This window comes from Malaclemys terrapin, chromosome 1 (genome assembly GCF_027887155.1).
Source record: "Malaclemys terrapin pileata isolate rMalTer1 chromosome 1, rMalTer1.hap1, whole genome shotgun sequence".
Classification (NCBI taxonomy): Eukaryota; Metazoa; Chordata; order Testudines; family Emydidae; genus Malaclemys; species Malaclemys terrapin.
The window spans coordinates 313,705,776-313,720,944 of NC_071505.1; the positions used below are offsets into that span (position 1 = coordinate 313,705,776).

The window sequence follows — 15,169 nt, forward strand, 5'->3', positions numbered from 1 at the left end:
GCCGGGCAGCCTCCAGACCCTGCACCCCTGGCTGGGCGCTTCCCCTCCCGGGCTCCAGCTGCGCTGGGGAAGCGCCAGCCGGGGGCACAGGGTCTGGGGGCTGCCCGGCAAACCGTGAAGCCGGTAGCGCTCAGGCAGCCCTTTCCGCATGGCTGGGAGTGGGAGGGAGCAGAGTTAGGGCGGGGAAGGGGCGGAGTTGGGAAATGGGCGGGGCCAGGACCCCGTGGAGGGTCCTATTTTTTTATTTATTAGGTATGATAACCCTAAACAAATTAGATCACTCATGCATGTGCAAAAGCCAAATTCAGTGAAGATTATTTACCTATGATTATCCTATGCAAGTCTGAATCCTGACTAGATTCAAAACCTAATTTCATCCCCCTTTAGAATGTTAATTTAACTAGAATTATAATATGAAAATATATTGCTTCTTTGTAGGACTGTCGATTAATTGCAGTTAACTCACATGATTAACTCAAAAAAATTAATCCCAATTAATTGCACTGTTAAACAATAGAATACCAATTGAAATATATTAGATTTTTGGATGTTTTTCTACATTTTCAAACATATTTATTTCTATTACAACACAAAATACAAAGTGTACAGTGCTCACTTTATATTATTTTTATTACAAATATTTGCACTATAAAAATGATAAACAAAAGAAATAGTATTTTTCAAGAATTAGAGGGGTAGCCATATTAGTCTGTATCCACAAAAACAACGAGGAGTCCGGTGGCACCTTAAAGACTAACAGATTTATTTGGGCATATGCTTTCATGAGTAAAAATCCCACTTCTTCAGATGCATGGAGTGAAAATTACAGATGTAGGCATAAATATACTGACACATGAAGAGAAGGGAGTTATCTTACAAGTGGAGAACCAGTATTAACAAGGCCAATTCAGTCAGTCCACTCCCAATAACTGATGAGGAGGTATCAATAACAAGAGAGGGAAAATTGCTTTTGCAGTAAGCCAACCACTCCCAGTCCCTATTCAAGCCCAAATTAATGGTGTTAAATTGGCAAATGAATTGTAGCTCTGCAGTTTCTCACTGCAGTCTGTTTTTGAACTTTTTTTGTTGAAGGATGGTTACTTTTAAATTTGTTATTGAATGTCCAGGGAGATTAAAGTGTTCTCCTACTGGCTCTTGTGTGTTACCATTCATGATGTCTGATTTGTGTCTCTTTATTCTTTTACGTACAGACTGTTGGGTTTGGCCAATGTACATGACAGAGGGGTATTGCTGGCACATGATGGCATATATCATATTAGTAGATGTGCAGGTGAATGAGCCCCTGATAGTGTGACTCTAGTGGTTAGGTCCTCTGATGCTATCGCTAGAGTAGATATGGGGACAGAGTAGGCAACAGGGTTTGTTATAGGGATTGGTTCCTGGGTTAGTGTTTCTATGGGTGGTGTGTAGTTGCTGGTGAGTATTTGCTTTCAATTCACCTCATACAAGTACTGTAGTGCAATCTCTTTATCATGAAAGTGTAATTTACAAATGTAGGGTTTTTTGGTTACATAACTGCACTCAAAAACAAAACAATGTAAAACTTTAGCGCCTACAAGTCCACGCAGTCCTACTTCTTGTCCAGCCAATTGCTCAGACAAATTTGTTTACATTTACAGGAGATACTGCTGCCTGCTTTTTATTTACAATGTCACCTGAAAGTGAGAAAAGGCATTTGCATGGCACTTTTTTAGCCGGTATTGCAAGGTATTTACGTGCCAGATATGCTAAAAGTTCATATGCCCCTTCATGCTTCAGCCACCATTCCAGAGGACATGCTTCTGTGCTGATGATGCTCGGTTAAAAAAAGAAAAAAAAAGTGTCAATTAAATTTGTGACTGAACTCCTTGGGAGAGAAGTGTATGTCTCCTGTTCTGTTTTACCTGCATTCGGATACATATTTCATGTTATAAACAGTCTCGGATGATGACCCAGCACATGTTGTTCATTTTAAGAACATTTCCACAGCAGATTTGACCCAAGGTTTAGGAATCTGAAATATTGTCCAGAATCTGAGAGGGATGAGGTGTGGAGCACGCTTTCAGAATTTTTAACAGAGCAACACTCAGATGCAGAAACTACAAAACCCAAACCACCAAAAAATAAAATCAACCTTATGCTGGTGGCATCTGACTCAGATGATGAAAATGAACATGCTTTGGTCCGCTCTGCTTTGGATCGTTATCGAGCAGAACCCGTCATCAGCATGGATACATGTCCTCTGGAATGGTGGTTGAAGCATGAAGGAACATATGTATCTTTCGCACATCTGGCACATAAATATCTTGTGACACCGGCTATAACAGTGCCATGAGAAGGCTTGTTCTCACTTTCAGGAGACATTGTAAACAAGAAGCGGGCAGCATTATCTCCTGCAAATTGTAACCAAACTTGTTTGTCTGAGTGATTTTGGCTGAAGTAGGACTGAGTGGATGTGTAGGCTCTACAGTTCTACATTGTTTTATTTTTGAATGCAGTTATTTTTTTGTAAAAATTCTATTTTTGTAAGTTCAACTTTCATGATAAAGAGATTGCATTACAGTAATTGTATGAGGTGAACTGAAAAATACTCTCTCTTGTTTTTTACAGTGCAAATATTTGTAATCAAAAATAAATATAAAGTGAGCACTGTACACTTTGTATTCTGTGTTGTAATTGAAATCAATATTTGAAAACGTAGAAAACACCCAAAATATTTAAATAAATGGTAGTCTATTGTTTAATTGCACAATTAATTTTTTAATCGCTTGACAGCCCTACCTTTTATGTATTCTCACTATTGACCTCACTGTTTGGTAGATGGCAGTGTAGCACTAACTATGCTAACTTCTTAAGATAGGAGAAAAGAACATTTGACCAAAAAAGGCATCATTAATTCACTTATTTCTGCCCTTCCCCGAATCTGTTAATTCTCCAAGTGATAACTGGGGATTCTTAAGTAACCTATATAAGGTTCTTGAGGTGTACGATCAGGGAGACTATCGCCTCAAATTGGCCTTCTGGGAGGAAGACTCTGGGGCTTGGGTAGTGTTGAGCACCGCTCCAATAAACTATCCTCTGCACCGGAGTGAGGGTGAATTTCTAAACGTTTATTAGTAGGCTAGAGCCTTGAATGTTGACTGGATAAGGTGGATGCTGTACTGATCCCTGACCAGCCAGTCGTGCTTACACGGGTAGACTTGCACCCCTTGTCTCAGGTAGGCCGTGACTACCACCATGCACTTTGTAAATAGTCACGAGGATGCTGACAGGCCAAACAGGAGAACTGCAAACTGGTAATGCATGGGGTTCACAATGAACCTGAGGAACCTTCTGTGATCTCAGAAGATCGATATATGAAAGTAGGCAAAATTCAAATTTGAGGGTGGTGGACCAGTCCCCTGGATCCAGAGAAGGAATAATGGAAACCAAGGAGACTATGTAAAACTTCAGTTTCTGGAGGTAGCTGTTGAGCTGGTGCAGGTTGGCTTTTGGAACTAGGACATAATGGGAGTAAATCCCTTTTCTCTTTAGATCCTGTGGAACGTCTTTCCATGGCTCCCACCCAAAGGAGCAACTGAATGTCACAGGCCGGAAGTTGCTCATGAGAGGGGTCCCTGAAGAGGGACTGGGAAGGAGGGGTAGAACTGAACTGGATGGTATATCCCACTTCCACCATGTTCAGCACCCAACGGTCTGTAGTTTTATGGGACCATGCTGACTTGAAGTAGGACAAACAGTCCATAAACAAAAGGGGAAACAAGATCCGGAAACTTAACCTGGTACAACATCCTTGAGCGTCCTGTCAAAGGACTTAGGGCCGCCCAAGTGTCTGCAAGAGGCAGACTGAAGTGGAGGAGGAGTTGTGGCCTACGCCTAAAGTCCCTGCTCTGTTTCTGTTGTGGGTGGGAGGGTCAAAGAACCAGGATGACTGCTTCAACCTGAAGTGCTTCCTCAATGTCGCAGGGGTATACAAACCCAGGGACTTAAGGGTTGCTCTGGAGTCTTTCAGACAGTGAAGCTTTGTATCGGTCTTCTCAAAGGGTAGGTTCTGGAGGGTATGCTGAACTTCCTGTGGAAGGCCCGAGGACTGAAGCCACACACTCTTACATGGCTACCACAGATGCTATGGACCTGGCTGCCGAATCCGCTGCATCAAGGGCTGCTTGCAGGGAAACCCTTGTTATGGATTTCCCCTCCACCACCAGGGAGGAGAACTCCAGTCTGGCTTCTTTGGACTTCAACATGTGGTACTCCATATTGAAGTCATATCTGTCCAGCAGCGCCTGCTGGTTAGCAATCCTAAGTTGCAGGCCCCCAGTGGGGTAGACTTTTTTCCAAACAGGTCCAGATTCTTGGAGTCTGCCAATCCCTTCTGGTGGGAGACCACCATGGATCTGGGTGGGGTGGGGTGGGGAGTAGTTCCCACTGGTGCTGGAGATTGGTGCTGAGGCAGGGAAGATTGTGGTGCAACCAAATGGACAGTTACCCTTTCAATGGCACTGGGCCCCCAATGGTGACCAGTGACTGCATACTCCCTTGCACCCCATGGCACTGACATCACCAACTCCTGAACTGCTGGTGATGCCAGCACCGACAGCAAAAGCAGGTCTGTGATGGCAACAAATGTCTTCGCAGTGCCATCTATACCAACAGCACCAGTACAGTGCCGACCTTCCAGTACAGTTGGGTCTTCTTGAGCCAGACTCAATGGTACCCACAGAAGGGCCTGAGTCAACGGCACCAGGTTCTGGGCGCACTCCGCTCTGCTCTCCGTGCCTGTCCTCCCTTGGGGATGGGGAACAAACTTTCTCAGCCAGCAGCTTCTTCTGCTTCTTCCTCGGCACCGGGGATGGCGAACGGTGCCGAAATTCCCGTGGTGGAAGGAGCACTCCTCACCCATGCTGAAGTACTCAGTGCCAAGTCCGATCGGCACAACTCATCCAAGCTGGATGAGCAAGCATTTCAGAGGTGATTAAGAAAAAGCAGAAAGCCGACAAGGAGTGGAAGATGGGAGGGATAAGCAAGGAAAGCTACCTTATTATGGTCAGAATATGTAGGGATAAAGTGAGAAAGGCCAAAAGCCATGTAGAGTTGGACCTTGCAAAGGGAATTAAAACCAATAGTAAAAGGTTCTATAGCCATATAAGTAAGAAGAAAACAAAGAAAAGTGGGACCGCTAAACACTGAGGATGGAGTGGAGGTTAAGGATAATCTAGGCATAGCCCAATATCTAAACAAATACTTCACCTCAGTCTTTAATGAGGAGCTTAGGGATAATGGTAGGATGACAAATGGGAATGAGGATATGGAGGTAGATATTACCAGATCTGAGGTAGAAGCCAAACTCGAACAGCTTAATGGGACTAAATCGGGGGGCCCAGATAATCTTCATCCAAGAATATTAAAGGAACTGGCACATGAAATTGCAAGCCCATTAGCAAGAACTTTTAATGAATCTATAAACTCAGGGGTTGTACCGTACGGCTGGAGAATTGCTAACGTAGTTCCTATTTTTAAGAAAGGAAAAAAAAAGTGATCCGAGTAACTATAGGCCTGTTAGTTTGACATCTGTAGTACGCAAGGTCTTGGAAAAAAATGTGAAGGAGAAAGTAGTTAAGGACATTGAGGTCACTGGTAATTGGGACAAAATACAATACGGTTTTACAAAAGGTAGATCGTGCCAAACCAACCTGATCTCCTCCTTTGAGAAGGTCATAGATTTTTTTAGACAAAGGAAACGCAGTGGATCTAATTTACCTCGATTTCAGTAAGGCATTTGATATGGTTCCACATTCTAAATTGGAAAAGATGGGGATCAATATGAAAATTGAAAGGTGGATAAGGAACTGGTTAAAGGGGAGACTACAACGGGTCATACTAAAAGGTGAACTGTCAGGCTGGAAGGAGGTTACTAGTGGAGTTCCTCAGGGATCCGTTTTGGGACCAATCTTATTTAACCTTTTTATTACTGACCTTGGCACAAAAAGTGGGAATGTGCTAAGAAAGTTTGCGGATGACACAAAGCTGGGAGGTATTGCTAATACAGAGAAGGACTGGGATATCATACAGGAAGATCTGGATGACCTTGTAAACTGGAGTAATAGTAATAGGATGAAATTTAATAGTGAAAAGTGCAAGGTCATGCCTTTAGGGATTAATAATAAGAATTTTGGTTATAAATTGGGGACACATCAGTTGGAAGTAACAGAGGAGGAGAAGGACCTCGGAGTATTGGTTGATCACAGGATGACTATGAGCCGCCAATGTGATATGGCCGTTAAAAAAAGCTAATGTGGTCTTGGGATGCATCAGGTGAGGTATTTCCAGTAAAGATAAGGTGGTGTTACTACCGTTATACAAGGCACTGGTGAGACCTCATCTGGAATATTGTGTGCAGTTCTGGTGTCCCATGTTTAAGAAGGATGAATTCAAACTGGAACAGATACAGAGAAGGGCTACTAGGATGATCCGAGGAATGGAAAACCTGTATTTTGAAAGGAGACTCAAGGAGCTTGGCTTGTTTAGCCTAACCAAAAGAAGGCTGAGGGGAAATATGATTGCTCTTTATAAATATATCAGAGGGATAAATATCAGGGAGGGAGAGGAATTATTTCAGCTCAGTACTAATGTGGACATGAGAACGAACGGCGGTGGGGAAGTTTAGGCTTGAAATTAGACGAAGGTTTCTAACCATCAGAGGGGTGAAATTTTGGAACAGCCTTCCGAGGGAAACAGTGGGGGCGAAAGACCTCTCTGGCTTTAAGATTAAGCTTGATAAGTTTATGGAGGGAATGGTTTGATGGGATAACGTGATTTTAGTCAATTAATCAACAGCGTGCCATCGCTGGTAAATAGTAGCAATGGTCAATGAGGGTCTGGCTAGAGAATCTTGCCTGCATGCTCGGGGTTCTACTGATCGCCATATTTGGGGTCGGGAAGGAATTTTCCTCCAGGGTAGATTGGCAGAGGCCCTGGAGGTTTTTCGCCTTCCTCCGCAGCATGGGGTGGGGGTTGCTAGCTGGAGGATTCTCTGCGACTTGAAGTCCTTAAATCACAGGATTTGGGGACTTCAACAGCTGAGGCAAGGGAAAGGGGGTGGGTCAGCTTTTGTGGCCTGCATCATGTGGGAGTTCAGACTAGATGATCATACTGGTCCCTTCTGACCTTAAAATCTATGAATCTATTTACCTCAAAGAAAATAGAGAAAGAACAGTTTATTATGCCATATAAAGCAGAGATCAATTGCTTAATATACCTAATTATACATTTTCCCTGCTTACTGAGTCTCAGTGTGACACTTGTGAATGCACATTATCTACCAGTGTCTTGAAATTCGAGTTGTAATTTGAAATAGCTAGTCAGATGCAGTCCTGCAGATGTGCATCTGTGAGGCTGGTGCGATACGTGGACTTGATCATCTTCATTTATGAGAATGCCATCTCACATAGATAGGTGGAACCAAAGCAAGCTTTCACTTTTAAAGCACAGGACAATAGAAGGGGATACTTTTCTTGGTTTACGCATTCCCAAAAATTGCTGTCCTTTGGTCTGGCTTTTAGCTCAATGTCACTTTGCATGGTAATTATCTCCATATCAATTCCACTACTTTGTAAATCAAACACCTGATGGAATGTCGCAGCCAACCTAACAATGTCTGCTAGAAAGAATGGATTTGAGATACACATGATTGGCTCCATCATGTCTATTTCTTGAAATCCTCTGCTAATTTGGTCAACTGGGCACAGAACTTTTCTGGGTGGAACCATTTTCCTCTGTCTTCAATTTTTTCTAGTATTTTCCCCAGACTCGGGAAGTGCTGCAGCATTTTATTCTTTAATTAGGAGGACCACAGACCCAATTTCAATTTGAATGCATTCACTGCACTGATCATATGTGATGAGTCTGTCCTTTCCCTGCAGTTCGCTCATTCAATTTGGATGTTATGTCAGTAAGGAACCCGAAGTCTAGCAGCCATGCATTGTCTGACATCTCATTGCACACTTCGTTCCTTGATTTTAGAAAAGCGATGATTTCAGGCATTAGATCCAAAAATCTGTGCAGGACTTTCCCCCTGCTTAAGCACCTCACACCTGCATGGAGGACCACTGTAAGCAGCATCCACTTCGTCAAGTAAATATTTAAAGAGGCGGTGCTGGAAGGCTCTTGTCCCAATCAAGTTTACAATTCTGACAATTATTTTCATTAAGTGTGAGAAGTCCATCACTTTACTCGCTAGTGCTTGCTGGTAGATTATACAGTGGTAATTCACAAATGAAGGAAAATCTGGATCATTTTTCAAAATGCAACAAAGCCAGCATGTGCGCTAAGCATGGCAGGTGCACCATCCGTTGTGATCAAAACAAGTTTCTCGATTGGAATGATTTTCTCAAGCATGTAATTTTTGAATTCATTGTAGATATCGCCTCTTGTTTTCTCTTTAAGAGGCAAAACAGTCAGAAGGTCCTCTTTAGTTATCGCATCCTTAAAAACCATTTGAACAAAAAACTACCTGGGTTGTGTCGGTCATGTCAACCGATTCATCAAACTGCAGTGAAAAGCATTCAAGGTCATTCAAATCCTGCTGTAGTTGCTGAAAGATGTCTTCGGACAAAGATTCCACCTGTTTTGCTACTGTGGAAGCCCCAAGTGATATGTTCTAGACTGCCGTCATTATTTCCTCTTTGTTTTTGAGATCTTTAAATAAGGAGTCCGCTGCCACAGTCATTGCCTCTTTAAATACTTCTCCATCTGTAAATTATTTCTTGTGTTTTGCCAGCAGATGGCAAACACAGAACGATGCTTCAGTAGAGGCCTCCCCTTTTGCTGCTGGTTTAGTAAAACATGACTGTTGAGCTTTCAAAACAGCCTTCAATTCATTAACTTTCTTTGTACGGAGCACGCTATTTAAGGGGAAACGGTCCTTAAATTTGCTATGTATTGTTTTGTGGTGCCTTTCTAAATTCCCTTTTACTTATCGATATACTTGTGTGACATGGAAGTCCTATGCACTTATCTTTCACTGTTGCAAACAGAAATTCATTTTTCCATTCCAAATGGAAGTTGTAGGTTTTCGGTTTCTTTTTAGATGGCCCGGGTTTGTAATTCATTGTTAACGCTAGCTAGGTATGTATTTTTTAATTATAAAAAGAGAAGAGGAGAGCACTAGCTACAACTGTAGTCTAACTGACACTTCTGAGCAGTAGACGTGCACGCCATGCATGATAAGCTTTTCTTTTTTCCCCAATTCTGCACTTGCAACCAAAGGTGTCATGAGTTATGGCGCCTCCTGGTTATTAGGAAAGAGGAGGAGTGCACTTCTGTACTTTGTGAGGATAAGATTGGTCACGCTGGAGCCTGTCTCTACCCCGGTTCAATGTGCAAAGAAGAAATAAAGTTTCACTAAAACCCAACAACCTTCAATGAAAGGGCCCTCGAGCTTGGTTGTTTCTTTGCATTCATCTGTCAGAGCCAAGTGCTCAAATCTGACCAGCACTTCATGCAGGCTTCCCAACTCCAGAGGGAGAATGAAGTCAGCGCTCTCTGCTTTCCCCCAACCGCCTTCCTTCTTGAGCAAGCACCCAGACAAAAGGAGAAACCCCCTGTAGGGCTTGCGGGAAGCATGGCTTTGCATTTTCCCCCTCAGTGTCCCCTGGCATGTAGGACGGCTGCCCTGCAGGCTGGTGACCCTGGGGAAAAGCCTGTATGGGCAGGCGCACCATGGGGTTTGGTGGAGGTTGTTTGCTTGACCACAAGCCCTGTAAAGGGGATGGTCTGGGCTGTCGTCTAACTCCGTCTGCGCTCCTAGCCAAGGAAGCGCTTTCTCCTCAATGCTCACAGGCATCAGCCCCAACTCCCCTTGGCGGCTGGTTAGCCGATTGCTTTAATCCCCCACCACGGAGCTCCCTGCTGAATGCGCACAGGCAATCAGTGCCAGCAGCCTTGCCTCTCCTCCTGAGGCTGGGGGGGCCGTACTCAAAGAAATACCTTCTTGTGGGCTCCAGGATCGACTGGTCGATTGCAATCGACCGGTTGGTGACCACTGATCTAAAAGCTCTTTGTTCTTTAACTGTGCAAAAGCCTGGATTATAACTTACTTTTTAATCCCTTCTGTTCTTTTCTGACTTTTTCTTCCTTTTCAGAGTCATATCGTTTCTGAGGTTTTTCTTTTATTTCATTTTTCTTTACTTCCTTTTCCTGGTACTGAAGGCAAAAGATAAAATTAAAGTGCTATGCTATATTAAAGTGAAATGACCAGTTTTCAAATGCTAAGGACCAAAGTTCAGAGTTCTGCATTTCTCTGCCAGACCCATCAGTAACATTAGTAATTAAATTAGTGTGGAGAGCAGGGTGATAATAAAATGGAGAGAGTGAATAGCACAGGTGACCTATAGTGGGAAACAAAGCCTTTCACACTTGATTTGCTGATTTAAAATCCAGACAAGGTTGTTAGAGAATAAAAGTCATCTTATCTGTACACAAACTTACATAAAAGGTGTTTAGTGCCCTTAGTCCAGTTCCTATTGAAAAGATGTTCACATGATAAAATTACCACCAAAATTAGCACTATTCAATCAATGCTTTAAGCAGCAGAGTTTGGACATACACAAGGACAGAATAAGGACATATTAGCATGACAGTGAATTATACTATGATGACTTTATAATGGAAGAGACTAGAAACTATTAGCATCCACATTTCTTTGTTCTTTCAATACCCCAAGTATGCTAGGTGCTTTTCTAGCACAAATAATACACAAAGTCTCTGTTTCAAAGAGCTTACAGTTACCCTTCTTGTGATATGTCTAAAATTAGGACAAACTGTAGGGAGCAGAAAGTGTGATGGAAGCCATGGGTAACAAAAAGATCTTGCTATTACTCAATGAAAACATTCACATCTTGCTATGTGCACAAACTGCAAGCAGGAATACAGTGGTCTCAGGCAGCTAAACAACATTACATTGTTCAATAGCATTTTTTATAGAAGGCCATTTTAGTTTTTCCCCAATACTGTACACTTATTCTTTACCTTTTCTACCCCAGATCCTCCTTAAAATATAATCTTGTGCTCAGTTAGGAACATAATAGTACCTCAAATCAAAGAAACAAACTGCTTCAGAAATGTTTTGAGATTAATCTGAAGAGTATGTGTCTTAAATGTTTAATTTCAGATGTTTATTCTATATTGTCTACATTCTATCTAAAAATAACCACAAGAAACTCTAGCAAGACAAGCCTCCTGCACAGCTATTTGGGAGACTCAGGTTTATAAGTGATTTCAGGATTCCAATGCCTAGTTGGATACCAAAATACACAAATTACAGTAATGGTATACTTAAAAACACAGAGATGGCATGTTAGCCATACCATATAAGAACACTTCACAGTGTGATAATGACTGGACACTCACTAGGTGGCTGAATGCCTTACTATAAAATAAGGGGAAGAATGCCAAACTAAAGGTGATCAGAGATGCAAGGTAAGGGACAAGTGGCTAAAATAGATAGTACAAGGGTTGTTTAGAATGAAATCTAACCACTTCTCAAACAACTGAAAAAAGGAAGCTGGAGAGATTCATAGGTGCTAACTCTATGGGTGCTCTAGGGCTGGAATACCCTCGGAAAATAAACAGTGGGTGCTAAGCACCCACTGGCAGCACTGCAGGTTGCACCTCCTCCCCCCCGGCACTTCCTGCCCACCAGCGGCCCTGTCAATCAGCTCCTCCCACTCCCTCCCACCACAGAACAGCTGTAGGGGCAGGAAGAGGAGGGGGAGAGGGTAGGAAGAGGCAGGGGAAGAGGTGGAGTGGGGACAGGGCCTGAGGCAGAACAGGGTTCAAGCACGCCCCAGCAACTCATTAAGTTAGGGCCTATCATAATATAATATATGGAGATATACCTATCTCATAGAACTGGAAGGGACCCTGAAGGGTTATCGAGTCCAGCCCCCTGCCTTCACTAGCAGGACCAAGTACTGATTTTGCCCCAGATCCCTAAGTGGCGCTCTCAAGAATTGAATTCACAATTTAGCAGGCCAATGCTCAAACCACTGAGCTATCCCTCCCCCCATGGAGAGATTTATACTCTATTGAAGACTAAACAGAAGGAAAAAAACAAGCTAACTTAATATACACTTACTTTTTTAACAGTTTTAGGATTACCTTTGATAAATTGCCTCTTTCCTTTGACATGTCCTCCAGATTCAGATCACACTTAGAGACACGCTTCTTTCCTAACATGCTCCCTTCTTTATTATGTTCAGTATACAAGGAAAAATTTTCAGAGTCTCCCCTATAGAGTGTGCAATGGGCTTCTCTTTCATTTTATCCTCATTAACTCTCCCAATTATCTCTTTGTCTTTGCGATCAGAAACAGTAGGCTTTTGAGGTGTCTGAAGTATGTCCCTGGCATAATATTTGTCTGATTTAAACTTTGTTTTTCAAATTTCATAACACTGCTTACCTCCCCAACTGAATCAGTCGACTTGCGTCCTTTTTCATCAGTGCACAATTTCAAACTTTTTTGCACTAGAGTAGGTGTAGGTGAAACTTTGTCTAACTCTGCAGAAGCTTTTGCCTTTTCTTGAGCTTTTTGTTTTTTGTGCATATTTTTCTTCTCCAAATAGGTGTCCTTTGTTTCCACTTTTCTACTTTCCTCTTTGTAATCTTCAGCCCTTTTAAGTTTCTTCTTTTTTCTTTTAACCTTAAACTCAATGCTGTCCTCTTCAGTACTTGCTGACCCATCTGGCTGCCTATCAGCAATGGAATCCTTCATAAGAATTTCTTGTTCAGATTTCTCTTTTCCACTTTTTATCTTTTGTTTCTCCTCTCTACCCTCAGAACACAAGTCTGAATTTTCATTGTCAGCTACTTGAGAAAACGAATCATCTAGGGTGCTTGACTCGGAGTCAAACTGAAGGTCACCATGTTTTTCCTTTCGCAATTTTTTATTTTCTTTAGAATCCTCTTTACATTTGGTCTTTAAATCTTTAATTTCTCCCTTCTTTTTCTTGATTTCTTTAGAATCTTCTTTCTTCTGCTTCTTAGGATCTTTTGAATCTTCCTTGGTTTCTGAAGTTCTTTTCTTTGGTTTTGAATCTAAAATCAAACTATCTGAGGAGTTTTCACGTTCCAGTCTGGGTTTCTCTTTGAATTTTGCAGATTTTGATTTTTTCTTTTTCAGATCATCTGGGCTTCTATCCTCGCCATCTTTTGATTTTTTCTTCTTCTTCTTTGGTGACGTGTCTTCTTTTGCTTCACTTTGCAAGTCACTGTCAGATTCTGCCTCAAATAAGTCGTCATTTAAAGACAGCTTCTATAAAATGAAGAAAAACAGAAAACATTTCTTTCCTCCTTTCCCAATTAAACTTTATTATTTATGTACTTCAGTGCACAACAGTGTTATACATGCTTAAATCCATAGTGCCCAAACCCAGGGTAGTGCAAGATTTCAAATTTTTAAATACATCTGCAATTTGTAGTGGTTATTCCCATTTTAGCTGACCATTACTAAATCCTCTTTGAAACGGGACTAGATCAAAGTGCATTAACAAACTTAATGCATGCCAGCAGGGTCCACAGGGACAGATAGTCCATGGCAGAATAGTGCAGGGGAAATTCACCCCCCCTGCTTCCTGTGAACGAATTATTTGTATAGACAAGCCCTTACTCAAGTTACTACCCCTAGAAGTGGCATCAACAGGCACATGGAGGAAAAATAAAATAAAAACAGGCAGGATGTATCTGGGTAGCTATGTTGAGCAGCAAAATAGAGCAGAAACTTGATTCTGGATTCTTTCTTGCTTCAAGAGTCGGTCCTGGTCTACACTTAAAGTTTAGACTGACCTAACTGCCAGTGTAGAAATGACTAGCTTCTTCCATCAGTTTAGCTACCAATTCTTGGGGAGGTGGATTTTCTCCTCCGAGGAAAACACCCTGTCAATGTAGAGAGTGTCTACATTACAACGCTACAGTGGCATAGCTGCAGCTGTGCCACTGTAGCACCCATAATGTAGACATGTCTAATTAACTTGATATTGCAAAGCTGATCTACTGATTCTCCAGAAGTAAGGCACAAGAGTCCAAAGAAACCTGTTGTAGGTTATTTTAAAGCACATGGGTATGTCCACACTGCCATAAAACAGACAGGGCTGGCCTGAGTCAGCTGACTTTGGCTTGCGGGGCTCAGGCCCCAAGGCTATAAAATTGCAGCATAGACATCTGGGCGTGGGCTGGAGCCCAGCAAGGGGGAAGAGGATCCCAGAGCTGAGCTCCAGCCTGAGCATCTACATTGCAATTTTATAGCCTTGCAACCTGAGCCCGATGAGTCCAAGTCAGCCAAAATGGGCCAGCTGCAGGGTGTTATTGCAATATAGACATACCCTATAAGAGTCTCTTCAAAACTCATGTGCCCATCATCCATTGCACTTACTATAAATTAAACAGGAACAAAGAAAAAATCCCAGAGATTACTGGGGAAAGAACAATCAAACAAGGCAGGGAGGGAAAGTACGGCTTCAAAGAACGAGTGAGCAAAGAGTTCTCACTGGAAGAGGATAGCGTTTGGTGTGGGGACAGTAAATACTGAATGTTGATTAGACTGGCCCCTTACCATTTAACTAAATTGGGCTTAAAATTAAACTTTGAGATGAATCTGGGTGAGGTACATTCATTCCCTGTCTGATGCAGAAAACTGTCTAAGACAAATAATAATAGCAAGGCTGAGGTTTAACAAAAAAAAAAAAAAAAAAAAAGATAGCGCAAAACAGAGCAGTGCTTTAAACTAAAAAGACTATCCATAATGGTCTCCATTCCTGCTGCCCTCCCTGCAAAAGCTTAGTCTACAAGAGACAGAAGAAAATGGTGGTAAGACTGATATCAGATTCTGCATTCTGTGCTTACAATTATTCCACTGGTATAGACACAACTGTTACTATTAATGAGAAACACAGTTCCTATCTGTAATTCTAGCTTTCAGAAGATAACTGCTTTATCTATGTAAATATTTAGTAATCTAGTTAACCTTGTTTCATAATATGGACTGAGAAGTAAGCATTCCAATATACAAAATGACTCTCTTGTCCGGGGGTTGGCAACCTATGGCATGCGTGCCAAAGGCAGCACACAAGCTGATTTACTGTGGCACGCTGCTGCCAGTCTGGGGTCCCCGCTG

At 42.2% G+C, this 15,169-nt stretch overlaps 1 protein-coding gene across 2 annotated transcripts in view; it reads right to left on the minus strand.

Annotated features, from left to right (window-relative positions):
- Positions 1–15,169, minus strand: part of MPHOSPH8 (M-phase phosphoprotein 8) — a 42,938-nt gene that overhangs the window by 16,650 nt on the left and 11,119 nt on the right. For both annotated transcript variants that reach the window (XM_054015503.1, XM_054015502.1), the window contains 2 exons: positions 12,461–13,312; positions 10,098–10,203 (listed from right to left, as the gene is read on the minus strand). In XM_054015503.1, the coding sequence (XP_053871478.1) occupies positions 10,098–10,203; positions 12,461–13,312 (958 nt within the window). The remainder of the gene's footprint in view (positions 1–10,097; positions 10,204–12,460; positions 13,313–15,169) is intronic.